General features: G+C 41.1%; 2 protein-coding genes across 2 annotated transcripts in view; one reads left to right on the top strand and one right to left on the bottom strand.

Moving 5' to 3' along the window:
* Positions 1-5,167: 5,167 nt before the first annotated feature.
* Positions 5,168-5,857, top strand: LOC139451916 (uncharacterized PE-PGRS family protein PE_PGRS44-like). Its single transcript, XM_071233201.1, has one exon. The coding sequence runs from the start codon at positions 5,168-5,170 to the stop codon at positions 5,855-5,857; it is 690 nt and encodes a 229-aa protein (XP_071089302.1).
* A 2,307-nt stretch (positions 5,858-8,164) lies between these two features.
* The window catches only part of LOC139452062 (pleckstrin homology domain-containing family A member 1-like), a 79,508-nt gene continuing 63,836 nt past the window's right edge, over positions 8,165-23,836 (bottom strand). The window contains exons 11-13 of the mRNA XM_071233364.1: positions 23,295-23,375; positions 22,292-22,366; positions 8,165-8,708 (exon numbers count right to left, since the gene is read on the bottom strand). Coding sequence (XP_071089465.1) covers positions 8,637-8,708; positions 22,292-22,366; positions 23,295-23,375 — 228 coding nt within the window. The 3' untranslated portion in view covers positions 8,165-8,636. The remainder of the gene's footprint in view (positions 8,709-22,291; positions 22,367-23,294; positions 23,376-23,836) is intronic.

Genomic DNA, 23,836 nt, shown 5'->3' with positions numbered 1-23,836 from the left:
AATTGTATTTATCCCAGTCCATAATTGAATTACCCCAATTCTATTTAGGCACATAGATGATAAACATAAACAGTATTCAGCCCAGTAGATAATATAATTACCCAAATTTCTACTTGGGCATATCAACAATAAACCCTAAACTCTATTTAGCCCAGTCAATAATTGAAATACCCGAATTCTGCTAAGGCAAATAGATGATTAACCTAAACTGTATTTGGCCCAGTTGATAATTGAATTATCCGAATTCTACTAAGGTAAATAGACGATAAACCTGAACTCCCAGTAGATATAAAACCCAAACTGTATGATGCCCAATATATCCTATATCCAAGTTCTACTTATCCCAGTTGACAATAAACCCCAATTCTATTCAGCCCTGTAGACAGTCAACCCAAACTATTTTCCTACTACATTGTACATGAACATGACTTTTTAATTTAATGACTGTTACAAGTGAGTGAGTGAGTGAGTATGGTTTTATGCCGCTTTTAGCAATATTCCAGCAATATCACGGCGGGGGACACCAGAAATGGGCTTCACACATTGTACCCATGTCGGGAATCGAACCCGGGTCTTCCGCGTGACAAGCGAACGCTTTAACCTCTGGGCTACCCGACCGCCCCGACTGTTAGAAGACTAACAGGCCTTTACTTGTGCATTAGCCAACAGACAATTTACTTGAAAAGAGCTGATTGTCAATAATATAGTATCAATTGCCCTGTTAAAAATATAGACAAGCTTTGAAAATATGAAACAACATATGAAGCAAAAAGCTTACACAGGTGTGAAAGCTTGTCGGTAAAGAAGGTTCCTGAGGTTGAGAAGGGGCCACAATGTTAAATACAGCCGTAACTGTTACTCTATTCATAAATCATACAGAATTTATGTGAACGATTCCAGATTCAAAAAAAAAAATTAACTCTCCAATGAAACACTATTTTTCCTACTTTAATGATTTGAAAATAATGTATTTTATTCTGAAAAGGTAAAAAATTCAGTTGTTTTACTTTATACAAAAATATCACTTTGTTGACCTTAAAAAGTAAACATATATGTAATTTAATTTGTTATTTAAAAAAATTCAAGCATAACTGAGTAAGGTGCACAGTTCTATTTTCAAATCAGGTCTCTGTCCCAACATTAATGATCTGTGATAGGGGTTATCATGGAAATGCAGCCAGATAATTATCACTACATCACTACTACTAGTGCTGTTATGACATATTTCAGCATTGAAATTATGACTAGCAATGCTTTTTACAGGGATCCTGAGTATGAAACTCAAGGATGATAGAAATCACTTCAGGTATTACAATTGTCAGATCTTGCATCTTGTTATCTGGATGTTGGCGGAAAGCCAGAAGTGATGCAGGTCTCAGATGTTTAACACTCTGGTGAAATCCAGGAACATGGGTAAGGGACGCAACTCTCCACAGCGGAATGCAGCACCTTAGACAATCAAGAGGCAATTTAGATCAAGACCAAGCATACAGTGCCATGTGTGAACAATGAAACATTGTCTAACAATGAAACATATCTTTTACAGCCATCATAACGGTTAAGTCTTTGCTTCGACAGCCAATTGACCTGAGATGAGACCCCCTTTAACTCTGCATCTTTACCTGAAGTGAGACCCCCTTTAACTCTGCATCTTTACCTGAAGTGAGTCCCCCTTTAACTCTGTATCTTTACCTGAAGTGAGTCCCCCTTTAACTCTGTATCTTTACCTGAAGTGAGACCCCCTTTAACTCTGCATCTTTACCTGAAGTGAGACCCCCTTTAACTCTGCATCTTTACCTGAAGTGAGACCCCCTTTAACTCTGCATCTTTACCTGAAGTGAGTCCCCCTTTAACTCTGTATCTTTACCTGAAGTGAGTCCCCCTTTAACTCTGCATCTTTACCTGAAGTGAGTCTTGGTGAATCAATACTTGGACCTGATGTAAGGCCCCCTTTAAATTTGTAACCTGACCTGAAGTGAGACCCTCTTCAAATCTATATGTTGACCTGAAGTGAGTCCCCCTTCTTATATGTATCTTGACCTGAAGTGAGACCTCCTTTGATTTGTATCTTGACCTGACGTGAATCCCCTTTAAATCTGTATCTTGACCTGAAGTATGTCCCTACAAACCATATCGTGAGGTTGTATGATCATATGCTTTCTGCACCTTCAGGGTTGATGTTTTTAACATCATAATGGCTCATATTTTACCAGTAGCTAGGACACAGTGCACCTTCATATTAATACAACAAAGTACTCCCGAATAGTGGATCACATAGCTCTCTATCACTGGAAGACAGCACACATTGGGGAGCATGTCAAAAACTATACTGTCATATTAACACTACATGAAACTGGATACACACTATAGTAACACTTCATAGGGAGGTTAGATTGGGAAATAAATTAACCTTGTTTGAGTACAAATATACAAAGAGACTTCTTGGACACCTGACGCTATGTCAGTATATTTTGCAAAACCAGTTCAGCTATATTATACTTTTTAGTTTTGATTTTCCTCATCAATTATAACTAAAATATAGAACTGATCTCACATCATAGCGCCATTTAGTCTCTGTAATAAATCATGATTATGCTATCGACTGTAGCATATCTCATGTGATGGAAGTCTGCAATTTGAAGAGGAGCCATCGTCAATACTTTATGGGTTGTACTACACAATGATCCTCCATCGACCATGAATATTTATGCGATCTAGTCGCCATTTGTAAGGAATGAATCAAGTGATGGTTCTAGCGAAAGGGAAACCAGAGAGTGCTCTGACCAATACACAGTCATGTTTCTCCTGCTTGACACTGTGTGCAACATTATAATGATAAAGCTGTAACACCAGGGGTACCATGCTCCTACCCAGCGCGTGACACCTTCGTTACACTCTCGGTAACATCGCTGCCACCAGTGTGGGCGCGGCCATTACAAGAATCTTGAAATTTGCTCTCTAACCCCAAATGTAGTAACGTTGATAATTTTGTTTATGTCTTTGGGAATGCCATGATATTTCATTTTGAAAAGGTTTACGACTGACCATGTTTTCAAGATGAATTTACTTTGTTGTTTTAATAATCAGATTGGTTCGAGATTGCAGACTAACGGAAAATCAACAAACTTCTCCCTTCCATTCTTACTATATCAATAACACAATGGTTTTAATGAAACAGAAATTCAAATTGACAAACGGAGAAAGTAATTTATCAGCGATAAGTGTATTTGGCGTCACGACATTCGTCACTTGTTTGTAAACACAACGGTCATTCGGTTGCGAGTTCAACTCCAAGCATGGTTGTGGCCACCTATTCACAGTGGGGAGTTTTGACAGGTGTAGTATAGAGAGCTCCGTGAACGGGCTATCGCTGTGAGGAGCTTGCGGGGGTACATGTGGTTATTAGTGTCCTGCGTTAGGTGGGATGCATAAAACCACACATGATACTGCGACCAAGAATTTATCATACATATGTTAATCTGACATTGTAAAAGAATTAAAACAAATTCAAAATAGATAGAAAACAGCTGTTCATTTGAGCTCAGGTGAACTGTCACATGACTGTCATTTACTTGTAAAAAGCGTACATCGTCGCTTTGAAGCGGGACATAAGGGACTCATTCTGCCTCACAGATATCCATTTGCAGCCTGTCTTCTTCATGGTGGGGAATAAGGGATTTATTTCCCTCCCAGGCGGAATACATAGTATTTAGCAAGATCATGTAAACCGCTCAGATCTCTTCATTCTGACATGGAGGTATGATAAAGCCTTGTGTCAACTGATCAAGACATTGCTTCATTGTCAATCAATAGTTTGCAAGAGAACATGCACCCTGTTATCGAGGAAGTATGGCATATCGGTTTAATTTATGCACTGGTGATGGAGGAGCATCTTGGGAAGTACAGACAATGAATAGGAACCCTACTCTCATGAAGCTGAACCATTTTAAAGATGAACTGCAAACCAGTTCTTCCATGAAGAAAATCTGTGCAATGGCTTCATGCACCATATTGTCATTAAAATTCATTACCGTATTCGACGTAATAAGCGCCCTGCTCTAATGAGCGCCCACGGCGATATTTGCTAATATATTGGCAAGTGAACAATCCCAATTAGCACCCCTTCCGATTGATGAATGCACACAAAACTTATTTATTTGTGTATAATACGCACTTGTGTGTTATATGCACCCTTAATTATGGGCAATTAAATTCTCAAAAAATATATCTGTCATATATAAACAGTTCAAACCGTCAGCATAAACCATGAAATTTATCTTTCAACTCTGTTTTTTCCACCAAAATAATATACATGTACTAATAAGAGCCCCCTATTTCTAATTTTGAGAGCGCCCTGAGAGCTTATTAGATCGAATACGGTATTTGCAACAGCATTTCCTTTTCTTCATTTGTGTAAAAACTTCACAAAATGAAGAAAATGCAAGGATTGATGCCACTACATCACATTACAAATGATTGTTCAAAATGAATAATTTTGGAACAAAAATATTATGGGAAAGACAAAAAGACTGAAAAGGTGGTCAATACCCTTGAATCATATATAAGCTGTCAATGAGGCAACAACAAGCATTCAAACAATCATCTGTCCACTTATAGGACAATATTCATTGTGTGGTGAGTATCACTGATGTAAACCTGTAATCCATCATGCAGTGGGAAAATAGCAAGATTTTGTTTGTACAATATAGCTCTGGAATAACAATCTCAAATATTCTGTGAGCAAAAGATTGGGCGTTGGTGTTCTGCGTGGGGGATGGAAGGAGTGTGGGTATTCAGGGTGGGGGATGGATCATGGAAGGAGTGTGGGTGTTTGGGGTGGGGGAGGGAAAGAGTGTGGGTATTCAGGGTGGGGGATGGATCATGGAAGGAGTGTGGGTGTTCGGGGTTGGGGATGGAAAGAGTGTGGGTGTTCGGGGTGGGGGATGAGAGGAGTGTGGGTGTTCAGGGTGTGGGATGGATCATGGAAGGAGTGTGGGTGTTTGGGGTTGGGGATGGAAAGAGTGTGGGTATTCAGGGTGGGGGATGGAAGGAGTGTAGGTGTTTGGGGTGGGGGATGGAAGGAGAGTTGGTGTTTGGGATGAGCGATGGAAGGAGGGTGGGTGTTGGGGGTGGGGGATGGAAGGAGAGTTGGTGTTTGGGATGATCGATGGAAGGAGTGTGGGTGTTGGGGGTGGGGGATGGAAGGAGTGTGAGTGTTCAGGGTGAGCGATGGAAGGAGAGTGGGTGTTCGGTGTGGGGGATGGAAGGAGAGTGGGTGTTGGGGGTGGGGGATGGAAGGAGAGTTGGTGTTTGGGATGATCGATGGAAGGAGTGTGGGTGTTGGGGGTGGGGGATGGAAGGAGTGTGGGTGTTGGGGATGGAAGGAGTGTGGGTGTTGGGGGTGGGGAATGGAAGGAGTGTAGGTGTTCAGGGTGAGGGATGGAAGGAGTGTGGGTGTTCGGTGTGTGGGATGGAAGGAGTGTGGGTGTTCAGGGTGTGGGATGGAAGGAGTGTGGGTGTTGGGGGTGGGGGATGGAAGGAGTGTGGGTGTTCAGGGTGTGGGATGGAAGGAGTGTGGGTGTTGGGGGTGGGGGATGGAAGGAGTGTGGGTGTTGGGGGTGGGGGATGGAAGGAGTGTGGGTGTTGGGGGTGGGGGATGGAAGGAGTGTGGGTGTTGGGGATGGAAGGAGTGTGGGTGTTCAGGGTGTGGGGGATGGAAGGAGTGTGGGTGTTCGGGGTGTGGGATGGAAGGAGTGTGGGTGTTCGGTGTGTGGGATGGAAGGAGTGTGGGTGTTCGGGGTGGGGGATGGAAGGAGTGTGGGTGTTCGGTGTGGGGGATGGGAGGAGTGGGGATTGAGGGGAATGAGGTACAAGAAGAAACTACAAAGCCGGGATTTAGAAAGTGTGTTCTGATTATGAGAACTGTGCTCATCTGGTTTACCGGTTGTCATCCTGTCTTGTCACTATTGAAGCCATATTGAAGTGATCCGAGTGATCCAGGACTACCAGAAACCCTGACAACCTGTGTGGTTTATGTGTACAAACTGACTTGATCAATATTTGTTTTGGTTATCATCTGGAACAGCAAACTAGGACATCGGCCAGATACCGGATCCCAGACACTACCACTGAATAAGCTATTCTGGTCTGTGACCAGTTGAGCCAAATGGAAGGCCGTAGCCCTAGAAAAGTTGTTGTTCTATTCACTCCTATTTCCACTTAGGCGCGGTTGACGGTATGCAACTTTAACATAAACATTGTTTTTCTTTCACAAAACAAGCCCAATTCAGTGCAAACATTCTAACTGCCAAATATTTGGTGGGTATGTCAATACAATGTTTGAGTAAACACCAAAATTTAATGTTGTTCGGGAAATGGAAGCTCAACAGTTTTATGCATGTCTTATCACAGCATTGGTGGACTGCTGGTCTGGTCACAAGGAGAGGCATGGCCATAGCGGGTCCCCGGTAGGACATGCTGATGTCATCAGTGTGTCAACAGTGTCAGTGATGTCAGTGGGGAGGCATTTGCTTTCCCCAACAAGATTGAAAGGCTTTATGATGGACACTAATTCATACAATACAATGCTGATAATTACACTTCTTCCATCAAGAGGCTGATGATCTGTGAAGGGCACCACAAATATGGTAGTGTGTGTCAAAAACAATTTTGCCTACTTGTCAGAACTCTTGACATGTTTTCAGCAGATTTGTTTGTATACATATTGGCTATTATTTGCTGAGAACGGTCATAAGCAGCTGATGATACTGTATATATGTTTCAGTATATCGTCTCACAAATGCTGGTAATAAAATTGCACAGAGTAGGATACAGACACAAACAATATCTGCCTAACCCTAGGATTTCTCCTTCAATCAGGAATCTGGGGGTTGATCAATCACTATTTTAGATGAAAGTGAGGCTAGCTTCTAGTGCCATCTACTTCCTGTGACCTATGTTTTAGTTGAAAGTGAGGCTAGCTGCTAGCACCATCTACTTCCTGTGACCTGACTATGTTGTAGATGAAACCAGGCCCTACTGTCAGTCTAGACTGGAAACAGGCACCTGGCCCTACTTTCATTCTAGACTGGATACAGGCACCTAGCCCTACTGTCAGTCTAGACTGGACACAGTCACCTGGCCCTACTGTCAGTCTAGACTGGACACAGGCACCTGGCCCTACTGTCAGTCTAGACTGGACACAGGCACCTGGCCCTACTGTCAGTCTAGACTGGACACAGGCACCTAGCCCTACTGTCAGTCTAGACTGGACACAGGCACCTGGCCCTACTGTCAGTCTAGACTGGACACAGGCACCTAGCCCTACTGTCAGTCTAGACTGGACACAGGCACCTGTCCCTACTGTCAGTCTAGAATGAACACAGGCACCTGGCCCTACTGTCAGTCTAGACTGGACACAGGCACCTGGCCCTACTGTCAGTCTAGACTGGACACAGGCACCTAGCCCTACTGTCAGTCTAGACTGGACACAGGCACCTGGCACTACTGTCAGTCTAGACTGGACACAGGCACCTGGCACTACTGTCAGTCTAGACTGGACACAGGCACCTGGCCCTACTGTCAGTCTAGAATGAACACAGGCACCTGGCCCTACTGTCAGTCTAGACTGGACACAGGCACCTGGCCCTACTGTCAGTCTAGACTGGACACAGGCACCTAGCCCTACTGTCAGTCTAGACTGGACACAGGCACCTGGCACTACTGTCAGTCTAGACTGGACACAGGCACCTGGCACTACTGTCAGTCTAGACTGGACACAGGCACCTGGCCCTACTGTCAGTCTAGACTGGACACAGGCACCTGGCCCTACTGTCAGTCTAGACTGGACACAGGCACCTAGCCCTACTGTCAGTCTAGACTGGACACAGGCACCTGGCCCTACTGTCAGTCTAGACTGGATACAGGCACCCGGCCCTACTGTCAGTCTAGACTGGACACAGGCACCTGGCCCTACTGTCAGTCTAGACTGGATAGAGGCACCTAGCCCTACTGTCAGTCTAGACTGGACACAGGCACCTGGCACTACTGTCAGTCTAGACTGGACACAGGCACCTGGCACTACTGTCAGTCTAGACTGGACACAGGCACCTGGCCCTACTGTCAGTCTAGAATGGCCTCAGGCACCTGGCCCTACTGTCAGTCTAGACTGAACACAGGCACCTAGCCCTACTGTCAGTCTTGACTGGACACAGGCACCTAGCCCTACTGTCAGTCTAGACTGGACACAGGCACCTGGCCCTACTGTCAGTCTAGACTGGACACAGGCACCTGGCCCTACTGTCAGTCTAGACTGGACACAGGCACGACATTCAGTCTAGAATGGCCTCAGGCACCTGGCCCTACTGTCAGTCTAGAATGAACACATACATAACATTGTCCCTTGAACATTTACGAAAAGGATATGTCAGTTTAAATGTAACAAGAATTCATAGTCATCTTTTCATTATACAAACACTAAAAATATGTATCTCTGTTGATGGTATTAGTCATAACAAGGTCAAGCCAATATTGTATACACTTTGGGCCAAAAGAACTATGACAGTATCCACCAGGTCCAAACCCTGTGATGAATGCCAGTGATGAAGACTCCATGGAGAAACTGATGTCACTTCCTGTCACCAGAACATCCAGTTCTTCTTCCGTAACTTGCCACGCCCACCAACTTCTCCACCAAGTCGATCACGCAGCTGAAACAAAGGGAGATAACTGTGTGAAAGGATTTTTATTGAAAGAGTTGTAGCATGTGTAAACAAGGCAAAATACCACTGAATACATTGGACTTGGATATACCCACACTGGGATGTGAACCTTGGTTTCCTTCCTGCAAGCAAACATACTTTCTACTGGGCTAATCTCCTGTCCTAAGTAGAACAATTATACAATAAAACCTTGAAGCTAAGTGATGGTGACCATTGACAACAAAGGTATCCTGTTTCAAGAGTGGTGAGAAAGTGGTGTTGATATATGACCATATTATCATTAAAAATTCCATGAAGTTACATTGAAACATGTCAAATAGAGTGTAATTCAAGGTTTCACTGTATTGAAGCTTTCTGATCAAATATGACAAAACAATTGTCATGTGGGCTAGGGCTCTGATGGGCAGAAGATAATGGATCATTAAGTTAAATATTTGAGTGCCTGATTGCAATGGTAATATGCCACACAATCAACAGTTGGTCTTTTTCCCCAGCACCATCTAATTATAAATGTGTCCAGATACTGTACCATTTGTCGTTCATGTCTGCAACATGGTTGGTTGGTTTGTTGTTTAACGCTGCACACAGCAATATTCCAGCTATATGACGGCAGTCTGTAAATAATCGAGTTTGGACCAGACAATCCAGTGATTAATATCATGAGCATCAATCCATGCAATTGGGATTGATGACGTTCATCAACCAAGTCAACGAGCCTGACCACCCGATTCTATTAGTTGCCTTTTACGACAAGTATAGTCGCCTTTTACGGCAAACATGTGTTGCTGAAGGCCTATTCTACCCCGAAATCTTCACGGGTCTGTCTGCAACGTGACTTATCTCCCATGGCTGGCAATCAGGTGTCTGGTACTGCCATGCTTGGCACAATGATGGGGTCTGGTACTGCCACGCTCAACACAATGACAGATGTCAGGTACTGCCATGCTCAACACAATGACAACAGGTGTCTGGTACTGCCACGTCCGACACAATGACAACAGGTGTCTGGTACTGCCATGCTTGGCACAATGACAACAGATGTCAGGTACTGCCATGCTCAACACAATGACAACAGGTGTCTGGTACTGCCATGCTTGGCACAATGATAGGGGTCTGGTACTGCCACGTTCAACACAATGACAGATGTCAGGTACTGCCATGCTTGGCACAACGACAACAGCTGTCTGGTACTGCCACGTTCAACACAATGACAGATGTCAGGTACTGCCATGCTTGGCACAACAACAACAGGTGTCTGGTACTGCCACGTCCAACACAATGATAACAGGTGTCTTTACTGCCATGCCCAACACTGTGACAACAGATGTCTGTACTGCCATGCGACACAATGACAGGTGTAAGATACCGCCACTTCTGACACAACGACAGGTGTCTGGTACTGCCACATCCAACACAAAAACTGGTGTCTGGTACTGCCACATCCGATACAATAACTGGTGTCTGGTATTGTCACATCCAACACAATAACTGGTGTCAGGTACTGCCAAGCCTGATAATAGCAACAGATGTCTGTACTGCCAAGCTCGACACAATGACAGGTGTCAGGTGCCACATCCAATACAATAACTGTTGTTTGGTATTGTCACATCCAACACAATAACTGGTGTCTGGTACTGCCATGCCCAACACAACGACAACAGATGTCTGTACTGCCATGCGACACAATGACAGGTGTAAGGTACAGCCACATCTGACACAATAACAGGTGTCTGATACTGTCATACCCAACACAATAACAGGTGTCTGGTACTGTCAGACCCAACACAATAACTGGTGTCTGGTACTGCCACGTCCGACACAATAACAGGTGTCTGATACTGTCATACCCAACACAATAACAGGTGTCTGGTACTGCCAGACCCAACACAATAACAGGTGTCTGGTACTGCCACGTCCGACACAATAACAGGTGTCTGATACTGTCATACCCAACACAATAACAGGTGTCTGGTACTGCCAGACCCAACACAATAACTGGTGTCTGGTACTGCCACGTCCGACACAATAACAGGTGTCTGATACTGTCATACCCAACACAATAACAGGTGTCTGGTACTGCCAGACCCAACACAATAACAGGTGTCTGGTACTGCCACGTCCGACACAATAACAGGTGTCTGATACTGTCATACCCAACACAATAACAGGTGTCTGGTACTGCCAGACCCAACACAATAACTGGTGTCTGGTACTGCCACGTCCGACACAATAACAGGTGTCTGATACTGTCATACCCAACACAATAACAGGTGTCTGGTACTGCCAGACCCAACACAATAACAGGTGTCTGGTACTGCCACGTCCGACACAATAACAGGTGTCTGATACTGTCATACCCAACACAATAACAGGTGTCTGATACTGTCATACCCAACACAATACCTGGTGTCTGGTACTGCCACGTCCGACACAATAACAGGTGTCTGGTACTGCCATACCCGACACAATAACAGGACTGATACTGCCATACCCGACACAATAACTGGTGTCTGGTACTGCCACGTCCGACACAATAACAGGTGTCTGATACTGTCATACCCAACACAATAACAGGTGTCTGGTACTGCCAGACCCAACACAATGACTGGTGTCTGGTACTGCCACGTCCGACACAATAACAGGTGTCTGATACTGTCATACCCAACACAATAACAGGTGTCTGGTACTGCCAGACCCAACACAATAACTGGTGTCTGGTACTGCCACGTCCGACACAATAACAGATGTGTCTACTGCCATGCTTGACACAATGACAGGTGTCAGGTACTGCCATGTCCAATACAATAACAGGTGTCTGATACTGCCATACCCGACACAATAACAGGTGTCTGATACTGCCATACCCGACACAATAACAGGTGTCTGATACTGCCATACCCAACACAATAACAGGTGTCTGATACTGCCATACCCGACACAATAACAGGTGTCTGATACTGCCATTCCCGAAACAATAACAGGTGTCTGATACTGCCATACCCGACACAATGACAGGTGTCTGATACTGCCATACCCGACACAATAACAGGACTGATACTGCCATACCCGACACAATAACAGGTGTCTGGTACTCCTAGGCCAGACTTGCCCAGCACAGTTTATAACACTGTCTGGTATAATCTCCCGTTTTCAGTTGTGGACAAGAAATAACTGAGTAGATTCTATTACCAGAAACAGGTGTTCCTGCAAACACTTTCAAAGCATGTTGGTCAACAATTTGACTCTAGTCCCAAGTCTAAAGGATGAATGCAAGGATGAAGACTAAATAGCAGTGTGACTGGGTGCAATTTGTTGTGATTCTAATTGTGAAGTGAATCTGGCAAAACAATAAATTCCAGATCTGAAGGTGTAACTTTATTAATGCAAGCAAGGGACATGCACATTTACACAATAGTTTCGTGAGTGATGGAGTTGAGTTTCATATGGTATTTCAGTATTCAAGCTGTGTCAACTTACTGTGTGAGGAGGGCACAAATAGACACACTGTGGATGTCTACTACGTTCATGAAACCCAGGGGGGTTTGGTGGTGACAGACCAAGGATGGCAGTCAGGGAGTCTAGGATTCGATCCCATGCTTACAGAATCTCACAGATTAGGCCTTTCACTTTTTTATCTGTTGGTTTACAAAAGTGACCGACATAAAAAAATTAAACAAGAAAATAATAAAAAAATTGACAAATGTTTTGTTCACAGAGTAAAGCTGGCACTCAGCATTAAGGGGCTAAAACAAGGACTGGTCGGCTCGGAGTCATTATACTGTGTCTGAGTGGGGTATTCATGTTAAACTGCGGCATGGTATCTCAGTGAGCTAGCACTTTAAATCGGCATCAGTCCTGACTAGTACAAGCAGCCGCACAAACACACACATGTACATGCACGTCGCTATATAAGTGCTATAATCTTGGACACGACGCTAAACCCCATTTCACCTCACCTCAAGCTATACTGAACGAAATGTAGTGAAAAATGAGCCCAAAAATATTCATGATCCCTAACTTTTTTGGTTCAGTATAGTTTGTTTCCCAATAGCAGCAAGTAATTTTTTTAAATGAATTTAGTTTCAACCACCTATATTGAAATTAGGGTCAAACATTTTGTAAAACCAACAAATTAAAAATAAAAGGCCTCAACATGCAGAAGGTGACAATCCTGCTAAGTAGATCTAATAGGTAGTTCTATTTTGAAATCCTTACAAATGAACACACGTGTTTCCAGGGCAGGGGAATATGGCATAACAAATACAGAATCAAGCTGTGTAAAAGAATGTACAAAACACACATCTATTCTACTGTTTATTTCTCAACCGTCCTTATAAACAACATGACATAGACAAGCACGCAGTAAAACAACACAACGGCTGTATCGAGAGCCAGCCAGTCAGCAGCTTCATTCCACAAACATTATCATCTGTATCAATATTGTATGTCTTACATACATACAGAGTTAAAACCACAAGAAAAGATATTGAGAATTTAAATCAATTTCTCATATTTAGCAATGGAAACATTTTAAACAGCAATGACTACACGTATTAGTGTATGTGTTGAAAAAATTATGGATCCCGAGATCCTTAACTCTGACTGAAAATATGAAAAGTCTTTGAGACAATGGTATCAGTGCAATAATGTTTGCAAAAGAATATAATACCATTCTTTATGAAACACAGTGGACTTGAAAATACAGTCATTATTAAGCCTAAATCAATGAATGTATTTGCTTTAAATAACACTATATCATAATGAAAAGCAAATTTGAGACATTAAAAAAAATAATGTTTAAGTGAGTTTGGTTAGAGGCCACTTTAAACAGTATTTCAGTTACATCATAGTGTACAGAAGAGAGGAAATCTGCTATTGATATATACTACTCAAAAGAAGTTAGAGAACACCTGATTGTTTCATATGACTAAACTTAATCTGTCATGGCGAGACAGATTAACTATAGTATATCAAAGAATCAGGTGTTCTTTAACTTCTTTTGAGCAGCATATATAAAACTTTTTAAATTAAAAACCCTAGTTTATCATTTTGACACCTACGTAAGTGTACCAAACCATATTTCCTTTTCTAATATCACGAATACCAGTCGGTAATGCCAAGTTTGATGAACCTAAAGAGCTATTGGTTATGAAGAGATTATGATGTCATTCAGTCTATTCCTACTTCTGAACTACCGGTACATAAAGCAGTGACTACTGTCTACTCTATGGAAGGGCATAACACAACTCATTGACTGAAGTATTACCATTGCTGCTGTGGTCTACCCTTGTTTCAGTTACCAGTGACAATGCTCTCTATATCATTACTTAGGTAACAATAACTGCAGAGACTAGAAAAAAATTAATCTGCAACCCCAATATTATTAAAACTTTCTCTATATTATTATTCCAATTGTTTCTTTTATGATATTTATCAAAATTAAATTCTTTGTCAGTGTTGCACTTTGACATAACATTGAAAAGTTTTTATGTATGGAACAATGCATTGACCACAATTGTCAAGTAACAGCTTCGACTTATTCTAGGTCAAATTATCGCATTTATGACACATGTATTCATTCTGTGACACACAATAAGGCGTCAAGGTGCCAACAATGGCTGTCTGATCAGACTTTTCAAAGCCAAAGTAGTCAAAGAACAATCGTTTGTTGAGAGAGAATGTATTCTCAGATGCCATGTTTAATTATATACAGTGATGTGAAAACAGGAAGGTATGGTATATTTTCAACTTAAAATCATAGTTGTCATGGTATCCAGAGAATTGTTTTGGAAATTAAACAAGTCAGGGACTTATCAAGGTATTTTTAGAGACAAAGAGTTGGCCTTAAGTCTGTGGCAAACACAGGTAAAAGTTATCCATTGTTTAAACTCCAAGATAAATCCCCACTATTTTCAGTTTACTAACTGCGTGATCTGCATGAAGATGAGAAATATTTCAAAAACATTTCAAAGCCAAAGCAGTCAAAGAACAATCATTTGTGTGTGCAAGAATGTATTTTCAGATGCCATGTTTAATTATTTACAGTGGTGCGAAAACAGGAACGTGTGGTATGAAATTTATAATTATTTAAAACTCTAGTGAACTGAAATGTGACTGAATATACTTGATATTAATTATGTTTTAACATACTTCCATGATATAATGTTGTGTGTTGCGACTAGATCTAGAAAGATCTCATTTATAAATATCACAATTGTCTATGTACAGTTATCTCCCCTTGTGGAGATTTAAACGGTTGGCAAGGGGAAATACAATTAGGAATTCAGTCATATGCATCTTAATTGTTATACAATTATGCTATAGGATACTTAAATATATATGAACTTCCCCTACATTCAAACTTGGGTCAAACACGAAAACAATAGTTTGTTAAACCAAAATTTAACTTCATTCAACTATCATTGTATAAAATACTCAAAAGCAGACAGTATGTGAGCTGAAATTTTACTCAAATTTGTTTAGGGAATAGAAATGTTTATTTTCTGTGACTTAGAAATACAGAACAAAAAATACTGTTGTCATGTGGTTGCACTAAAAGATGTGTCACGTAACCTAATTAGGACCAACATCAAAAGTGATGCAGAAAAAAACATCCTCCGGGTTTTGAGGATGTCTCGTGTTGTCATGGTTCCCATCAGGCTGCAGTGACCAGCCAGATTTTTTATCACCTCAACAGACATTACTGATCAGACAAGATGACATTGTACAAATTCAAAGTAATGTTTGCATCAGATAATAATAAAGGACATCCTCGTTTATCAAGTGTGTTACACGTTGATTCCGATATGATAAATATCCTGGACACATAGCATCATTTTGAGTATGGCTTAAATGACATGATACTAAAAATGGCCATCCAATCAAATTACACTGTTCTTTCGTGATTAAAACAAGGGTTGATGTCACGTATATGTGAACCGTCATGTTGTGTGATGTGTCAGATATGGTGGGGAACATTGGGAGCTTCATGATTTCCATCCATTGAACTCTGGAAGATATCTTTTCCAGTTAAAAGTAATTTCCTGACAGTCTACTCTACCGTAATTATATCATGGTTCTTTTTCATAGGCCACACAGACAAATTCTTGTTCTGTCGAGTCGTTTTGATGATTTGAAGCGATTTGTTGGTTTGTGAGAAATTCTGTGTTAGAGATAAGAGAGTGTGAGTGATTTTGAATCAATGCCGCATTTAACAGTATTCCAGTTATATCACTGCGTGTCAGCTTAATGTGGGAGGAAAGCAAAGTGATGCAGGTCTTAGACTTTTCCTCTTTGGTGAAACCCATGAACGCAGGTATGGTGCTGACAAACCTGGTAACATGATTGTGATGAACCGGGATTCAAACCCACGGTCTGCACTGCGAATTGCAGCACTTCAGACTACTGGGCCAGCCATGCCCCGATCTTGTTCTGTGGAGGCTTTTTGATTGGTTGTTGATTTCAAGCTCACGAGCGTGTAAACTTCTGTGTTGTGATAAGAGAGATGAAGATGGAGACATCAGTTCTGAGGTGAAACTATGGAGGCAAATGTGTCCAGGATATTTATCCAACGATGAAATACACTAAATATTAGATGTACGGGGTCAGAAACAAACACCAAGTGATAACTGTCCCAAGGCTCTATATATACAGCATCAGATATAAAACATTTATTAAATGTCAATCTTGCGAAACAGTGGTTATCCACACTGAAGATCATCCAATGATTGAGTTTGGTTTGGTTTAATGCCGATGTAAACAGTATTTCAGTTTTATCATGGCGCACCAGCCAGATGGTGCATGCCATAGATGTTTACCAGTTTTGGTGAATCCGACAAGCAGGTGTGAGTTGAAAAGATTTTAGTTACACAAGGTGTGTCAGTTTGCTCTGTGAGGATAGCCCAAAGTGATGCAGGTCTTGGATGTTTACCACTTTGGTAAAACCCACATGCACAGGTATGGTGCTGACAAACCTAGAAACAAAATCTGGCAAACCAGGATTCAAACCCGCAATCATAGGATTCTTGGCATATTCAAGGGACGCAACTCTCCATAGTGAATTGCAGCTCCTCAAATGGCATATTCAAGGGACGCAACTCTCCACAGTGAATTGTGGTGTATTGTGGTGCCTTAAATGGCTGGACTATCTGTGCGCTCTCCTATAGGAGTAAGGTGCTGACAGACCATGATTATAGTAGGCCTAAGTTTTGGATTAGATACCAGCACCATGGGAATCCTCACAGCTAAGGGACACAACTCTGCACAGTGAACGTCAAGGCCCCACTGTGCTACCCAGGATTAATAATGAAACACTCACAGTATCTAATACATGTAAAAACAACAAGTACATGCAAAACAGGCCACGTTACTCCATATCCATAATAAAACATGTACATGTTTGTTTACTAATAAAATGAATGCATCACTAGTAAAACAATATATGGCTATGAACCCATAAAAAGGTTTAACATAAAAAAGTAGATAAACATCAATACAAAAAAATTAGGATCAAGCCAGGCCAAACTCTTCCTTCATTTTAATAACAAGCAAGCTTAAATTATTTCTTAAAATGAAAAAATATCAAAAAAATATTTTCAACCTAATTTTACAGCATTGTTTCACATCATATCCAGAAAATTGTTTTGGAAAGTAAACAAGACAGGGACATTTTCAGAGACCACATTTTGGCCTTAAGTCTGTGGCAAACAAAGATAAAGTTATTCAATGTTTCTAAAGCAGTAAGTTTAAAATCCAAGATAAATTGTTGCTATTGTCAGTTAACTTACTGTGTCCAAACTAAATAATGAACTCTTATTTTTTGGCTTGACACTTACATAGGATATAGTGTCTTTGAAAAAAGCTTTGACAATGATTTGTTTACCTCCTGTATCTTGTTATAAGTGACTAAATATTAAAACAAGAAATATGATTGGTCTGGCTTCAATATCATATACAACACATGACATAAGAGGTGGGACCACATGTGGACAAAGTGATTTAAAAGAGTGTTAAGTCTGGATGTGTTCAATCTGTTGTAAAATTGATTTGATTTTTCCGTGGTGTCCGGTGTCACAAATGCATAAAAAACCTTCAAAAAACTCTTATATTATTTTTGTCTTTTTTGCCTTTTTGCATCCTGTTGAGGTTATGTGAGACACTATTTCCATGTTAAAATGACAAAACGGAAACTGCTCCAATCTGGAATAGAAACTTGGCTTACACACTGATGCTTCAAATATTGTCCCACCTCATGTTAGTATGGAATGTTTCAGTACAAGTCCAGAGTTAGTAAGTGGAATGAAGTGCACACATACCGTACAGGTTAAAATAAAATGACAAAATATTATGCAAGAGCATCAATGGAGTGCACAAAATAAAATGGTGGCATTGTACACCAACCAGCACCAGTACATGTAGCAGGAACCAGAAGGCTCATCCCCATCCCCTTCCATCGTCCCTACACTTAACCCTGATACGGTAAACACACAAACATACACCGCCAAACTTGCTCAAAGGGGAACCAAATTATTTTCATTTTTTTAAATGATTAAATGAGTGAGTTGGGTCTTAAGCCGCTTTTAACAGTATTCCAGTGTCAGCTTAATGTGGGAGGAAAGCCCGAAGTGATGCAGGTCTCAGATGTTTACCACTTCGGTGAAACCCACGAGCATGGTGCTGACAAACATAGAAACATAATCGGGGCGAACCAGGATTCGAACCCACAATCATAGGTTTCTGGTGTCCCCAAGGGACGCAACTCTGCCCAGTGAATTGCGGCGCCTTAGGCGTGTGGGCAACCCGTGCCCTGGAAATGATTCAAATAGCGTAACATCTCATAATGAATGTGTATGGAGGTTTGGGGACTAGGTATTGAGAACAATAACAGGTATTATCCATTACAAGGAGATATTGCTTTTGTGTGAGATTAAAGAATGTCTTAGAGGTGATATGGCTTTCTGATCACCATTGGTCATTTGGTAAAAGCATTTATGGCGTAAATTGTAAAATCTGACAAGTGATTCTATTTTAGACGATATTTTACTCTATTTTCATTCATTTCTTTCTAAAATGACATATCATATTTGACGTAATAAGCGCCCAGGGCGCTCTCAAAATTAGAAATAGGGGGCTCTTATTAGAATATTATTTTGCTGAAAAAAAAACAGAGTTGAAAGATAAACTTTGTGCTTTATGCTGACAGCCTGAAATGTTTATATACGACAGATATATTTTTTGAGAATTTAATTGCCCATAACTAAGAGTGCATATAACACACGAGTGCATATTATATGCTCATAAATAAGTCTTTTGTACATTGATCAATCGGAAGGGGTGCTAGTTGGGATTGTGCACTAGCCAATATATTAGCAAATATGTCCGTGGCGCTTATTACGTCAAATACGGTAAATAAATCCTGTCCTCTTTGGCTAGTGAGGATGGGAGTGAGTACAAAGTCAATATGTTCTGTTGCTGTGACGTCATGGTGTAGTGACATTAGGATGAGATGTCAGCTTTCAAATTTGACGTCATACGGAAAACAGATTTTCCTAACAGATTATTGAGAAATTTATGTTCTTTCACAAAGAAAGATCATTTGCAAACCTCAGCATTTTGCAACTTAAATCAGCTTGTGTTGATACATTTGATATAAATCCTATATTCATCCTATTTTACAAAGTGTGCAGCAAAGAGGTTGTAAGTTTTGGGTATTTTGATGAAGGAAAACGAAGGCATAAAGAATGCAGTGTTTACTAATGTGTGAGAAGGGCTTTACACCACTTTCAACAGTACTCCAGCTTGATGGAGGAAAAGTGATGTAGCCATTGGTAAGGTGCTGACCAATCAAGAAACAAAATCATGTGATCATTGCTTTCTGTCTGAAGGACGGAAGTCTGACTTAATGCCACATTGAACAGTATTCCAATTACACCACGGCATGTCAGCTTGCGGGAGGAAAGCCTAAAGTGATGCAGGTCTCAGACATTCAACCTAGAATCAAATGTAGGGCAAGCCTGGATTTGAACCCACAAACCTAGGTTTTCTGGCATGCCTAAGGGAAGCAACTCTGCACAGCAAATTGCAAGAGTCTTGAAACATTATTTCCCCATGTTCGCTGTTTGTCCATGTGCATATATTGCTGCCTGAATATGGTACATCTGGGTGTGGCTGCAGACATGGTTTATATAATATTCCTGACAATGTATGTATATGTGTTTATGTCAAGGTATCTATGCATCTGTGTCTATTTTAATATGTTTCTGTGTATATGCACATAAAGATGTTATTATATATGACTATATCAGAGAAACAAAAAAAGTCTCCCATTATTGAACGCCGAACGAGAGAAATTATGACAACTGAGAAATGCCCACGAGTGAGTATTGTTTTACGCTGCTTTTAGCAATATTCCAGCAATATCACAGCAAGGGACACTAGAAAATGGGCGTCACACATTGTACCCATGTTGGGAATTGAAACCCAGGTCTTCGGTGTGATGAGCCAACGCTTTAACCACTAAGCTAGACCACTGCCCAAAATGCCCAAGACATGGAATGCTGTATGTTTGATACTTTATTCAACTGTGTTCATCCTACTTTGACAAATTTTAACGTAAATCGAAGAGCAACCCTGCTTAACATAAAATAACATCTTACTTTTTATTGTGAAAGACGAAATATAGACTTGTTCTGGTCTCTCCAGGGCAAGGTTTTGGTAAACCATAAATTCCATACAAAAATAAATAAAACAGGAAAAGAATAAACTTGCGGTGTTCCACAATTAGACCATACTTCTTAAATATAATGTTTCACAGATTTATTCCAGCTTTTCCACACAAGGTCGGTCAAAATAAACGTAAAAATAAATAGCAATGTCAATCATTTATTTACATGAAAATCATTCTGCCCTGGAGTTAAAAACTGCAGCTGGCTTCTTGAATCACTGATAGTGATGTAGACATGGAACTTATAAATAAATATGTGGCTTTACTGATCGGATAATATACAAAAAAAAAATAATACTTCTTATCACAGTGGGGAACACCAAGGATGGTCTTCACAAAATATAACTGGACACTAAGCACAACAATGTCTTTGATGGCATGTCACAATCTGTGGACTCACAAAAAAGCATTGTTGATTAATTTGGTGGTAAGAAACATACTGAAATTGGTATCACATTGGGTGGATGGATAAGTGAGTGTTTAACACGGCTTTTAACAGTATTCAAGTTATATCATAGCGTGTCAGCTGAATGTGGGAGGAAAGCCCCAAGTGATGCAGGTCTCAGACGTTTACCACTTTGATAAAACCATAGGGGATGGGTAAGGTGCTGACAAACCTAGAAAAATATTCAGGGCGAACCGGGATTTGAACCAACAATCATAGGTTACTGGCGTGCCCAAGGGACGCAACTCTGCACAGCAAATCGCGGTGCCCCCTTTTGTGTGGTGATGTTGTGTCATCTACTCATTGTCACTCAATGAGGTTCCTGGTTGCTATAATGGAACTTCTATTTTTGAGTAATTTTTCAATGTTGATATGTGATTTTCGATGTTTATGAATTGCTTTGATGTTAAATTTCGAAGTTCACTCATATAAGCCATAAATTCATTTAGCTTTATACTCCTGTCTTTTAAATAACCACACTGTGGTATCCTCTTTATTACAGCATTAAACAAACATGGTCGATAGGTATCCAGTAGAACGCATGTGTACGTACCCCTGTTTGTTTGTTGTTCAATGCTGCACTTAGCAGTATTAAAGTATATGTAACAGCAGCCTGTATATAACTGTATCTGGGCCAGGCAAACCAGTGGTTGATAGTATGAGCAGTGGTCCCTGATGGGTACAGCAGCACACAATCAGACCCTCACAAACAGCTTATCACCAGATTGATAATTTGATGTTCTCTTACGAGCTGCATGAGCTGCTAGGGACCTTTCTCACACAGAATCTACAAGACATGTAAAACCTTAACTACCAGTGCACACATTAACATTGGGGGCACTGATGGTTTAAGAGGTTCTGTATGGACAAAAAGCGTGCTTCTTTCTTTCACAATTTTCGTATGTTATTCCAATCATATCAATATTATTCAAACATTGAAACAAGTTTTCAAACAAAAAAACCTCTATATTTCTTTTATGACTTGTAAATGAACCCCTAATTAATAAGACTTTTGAGCTTCTATTTATTGCGATCATAATATCTCATTTTGTGATGAATGTATTTTAGATGACACAACTAAGTCCTTTGACAAAACATCTGTTTTCTGTATCTATCACATTCCCGCTTAGGAATAAAACAAGATGAAAATATACATAAAAGACACTTCAACCTTTGATACGCTCCCCATACAACAATGATACAAGATCCCCATACAATACATGATACAATGGTTCATACATGTGAGACACACCAGTACGAGAGCATGCGGTAGTAACAACAATGGCTCATCTCCAGTCTTTTGGGTTAAAAGGTCAAATGCAAAACAAGATCGGTGCATGAAACTAGTTGTCAGTCCATCAACACAAATTGACATCCAAGGCATGCAATGTTGTTGTCTCATACCCACACTTCCTTGGGGTAAGTCTTGCCACAGATGTCATCTTCTAGTGTTTGGTGGGTTTCTGTATCTTGCATAGACTGAAAGGGATATAACATGTATTATTCAATACAAGGTGAGGTGAAATAGGGAATAGTGAGTGAGTTGGTTTTAACGCCGCTTTTAACAGAATTCCAGTTACATCACGGCGTGTCAGCTTAATGTGGGAGGAAAGCCCCAAGTGATGCAGGTCTCAGACTTTACCACTTCGGTGAAACCAACGAGCACGAGTATGGTGCTGACAAACCTAGAAACGTAATCGGGGCGAACCGGCATTCGAATCAACAATCATAGGTTTCTGGCGTGCCCAAAGGATGCAACTCTGCACAGCAAATCACGGCACATTAGACGACTGGGCCACCCATGCCCCCCAAAATGGGGAATAACATCACGTCCAAGATTATTGCACTTATATAGGAACATGAATGTGTGTGTGTGGCTGCTTGTACTAGTCTGGACTAATGTTGATTTTATAGTGCCAGCCCCCTGAGATCCCATGCCGCAGTTTAACATGAATACCCCACTCAGACACAGTACACTGACTCTGAGCTGACCAGTCCTTGTTTCAGCCCCTTAATGCCGAGCGTCAGGCTGGGTAACAACAAGTACCATATTTTAACGTCTTTTGGTATGACATGGCCGGGGATTGAACCTCGAACCTTCCGCTCTCAAGGCGTATGCTCTACCACTAGACCACGGAGACTGTCTTATCCAATACAAGGAGATATCGAATGCTTGAGATTAAAGAATATCTTTGAGAACAAACAGCTTTCGTGATAACCCATTGTCATTATGTAAAAGCGTTTATGGCTCAAAATTTGAAATCTGACACAAATAATTCTATTTTGGACGATATTTTACTATATACTGGGTAATTTTTTTATATCAACATTATGTGGGAGTAAAGTGATGGTTTGGTGATGCTGTCTGTCAACTCAATAGTACATTATAAAGAGTCAGTGTTGTCACCTTTCGTTCTTCCATCTTTCGACTCCGGAGCAGGGAACGAATGGCATCAATCCAGCTGAGCATTTCGTCGGGTGTATCACACTGTAGAACATAGGAGAACACAGACATTACCAACAGGGCTGCAACCAATACACTATAGTGAGTGAGTGAGTTGGGTTTAACGCCGCTTTTAACAGTATTCCAGTTATATCACAGCGTGTCAGCTTAATGAGGGAGGAAAGCCCGAAGTGATGCAGGTCTCAGACGTTTACCACTTCGGTGAAACCCACGAGCACGGGTATGGTGCTGACAAACCTAGAAACATAATCGGGGCGAACCGGGATTGGAACCGACAATCATAGGTTTCTGGCATGCCAAAGGGACGCAACTCTGCACAGCGAATCGTGGCGCCTTAAACAACTGGGCCACCCGTGCCCCCGAAAATACTATAAGGCGAATATGATTCGTATAATGAATATAGGGTAACAAATACGAATATTTTTTCACAAATACAACAACAAGTCAGCAGTTGATGTATTATTTATTATATTCAGTGAAACAAT

Source organism: Haliotis cracherodii, unplaced genomic scaffold (genome assembly GCF_022045235.1).
Source record: "Haliotis cracherodii isolate W230 unplaced genomic scaffold, xgHalCrac1.p SCAF_9, whole genome shotgun sequence".
Classification (NCBI taxonomy): Eukaryota; Metazoa; Mollusca; class Gastropoda; order Lepetellida; family Haliotidae; genus Haliotis; species Haliotis cracherodii.
Note: the sequence above shows the minus strand (reverse complement) of the source record. Positions and strands in the feature narration are given on the sequence as shown.

Excerpts from the sequence above, each read along its gene's own strand:
- LOC139451916 (XM_071233201.1), top strand. The coding sequence starts at position 5,168 with ATGGAAGGAGTGTGGGTGTTGGGGGTGGGGGATGGAAGGAGTGTGAGT.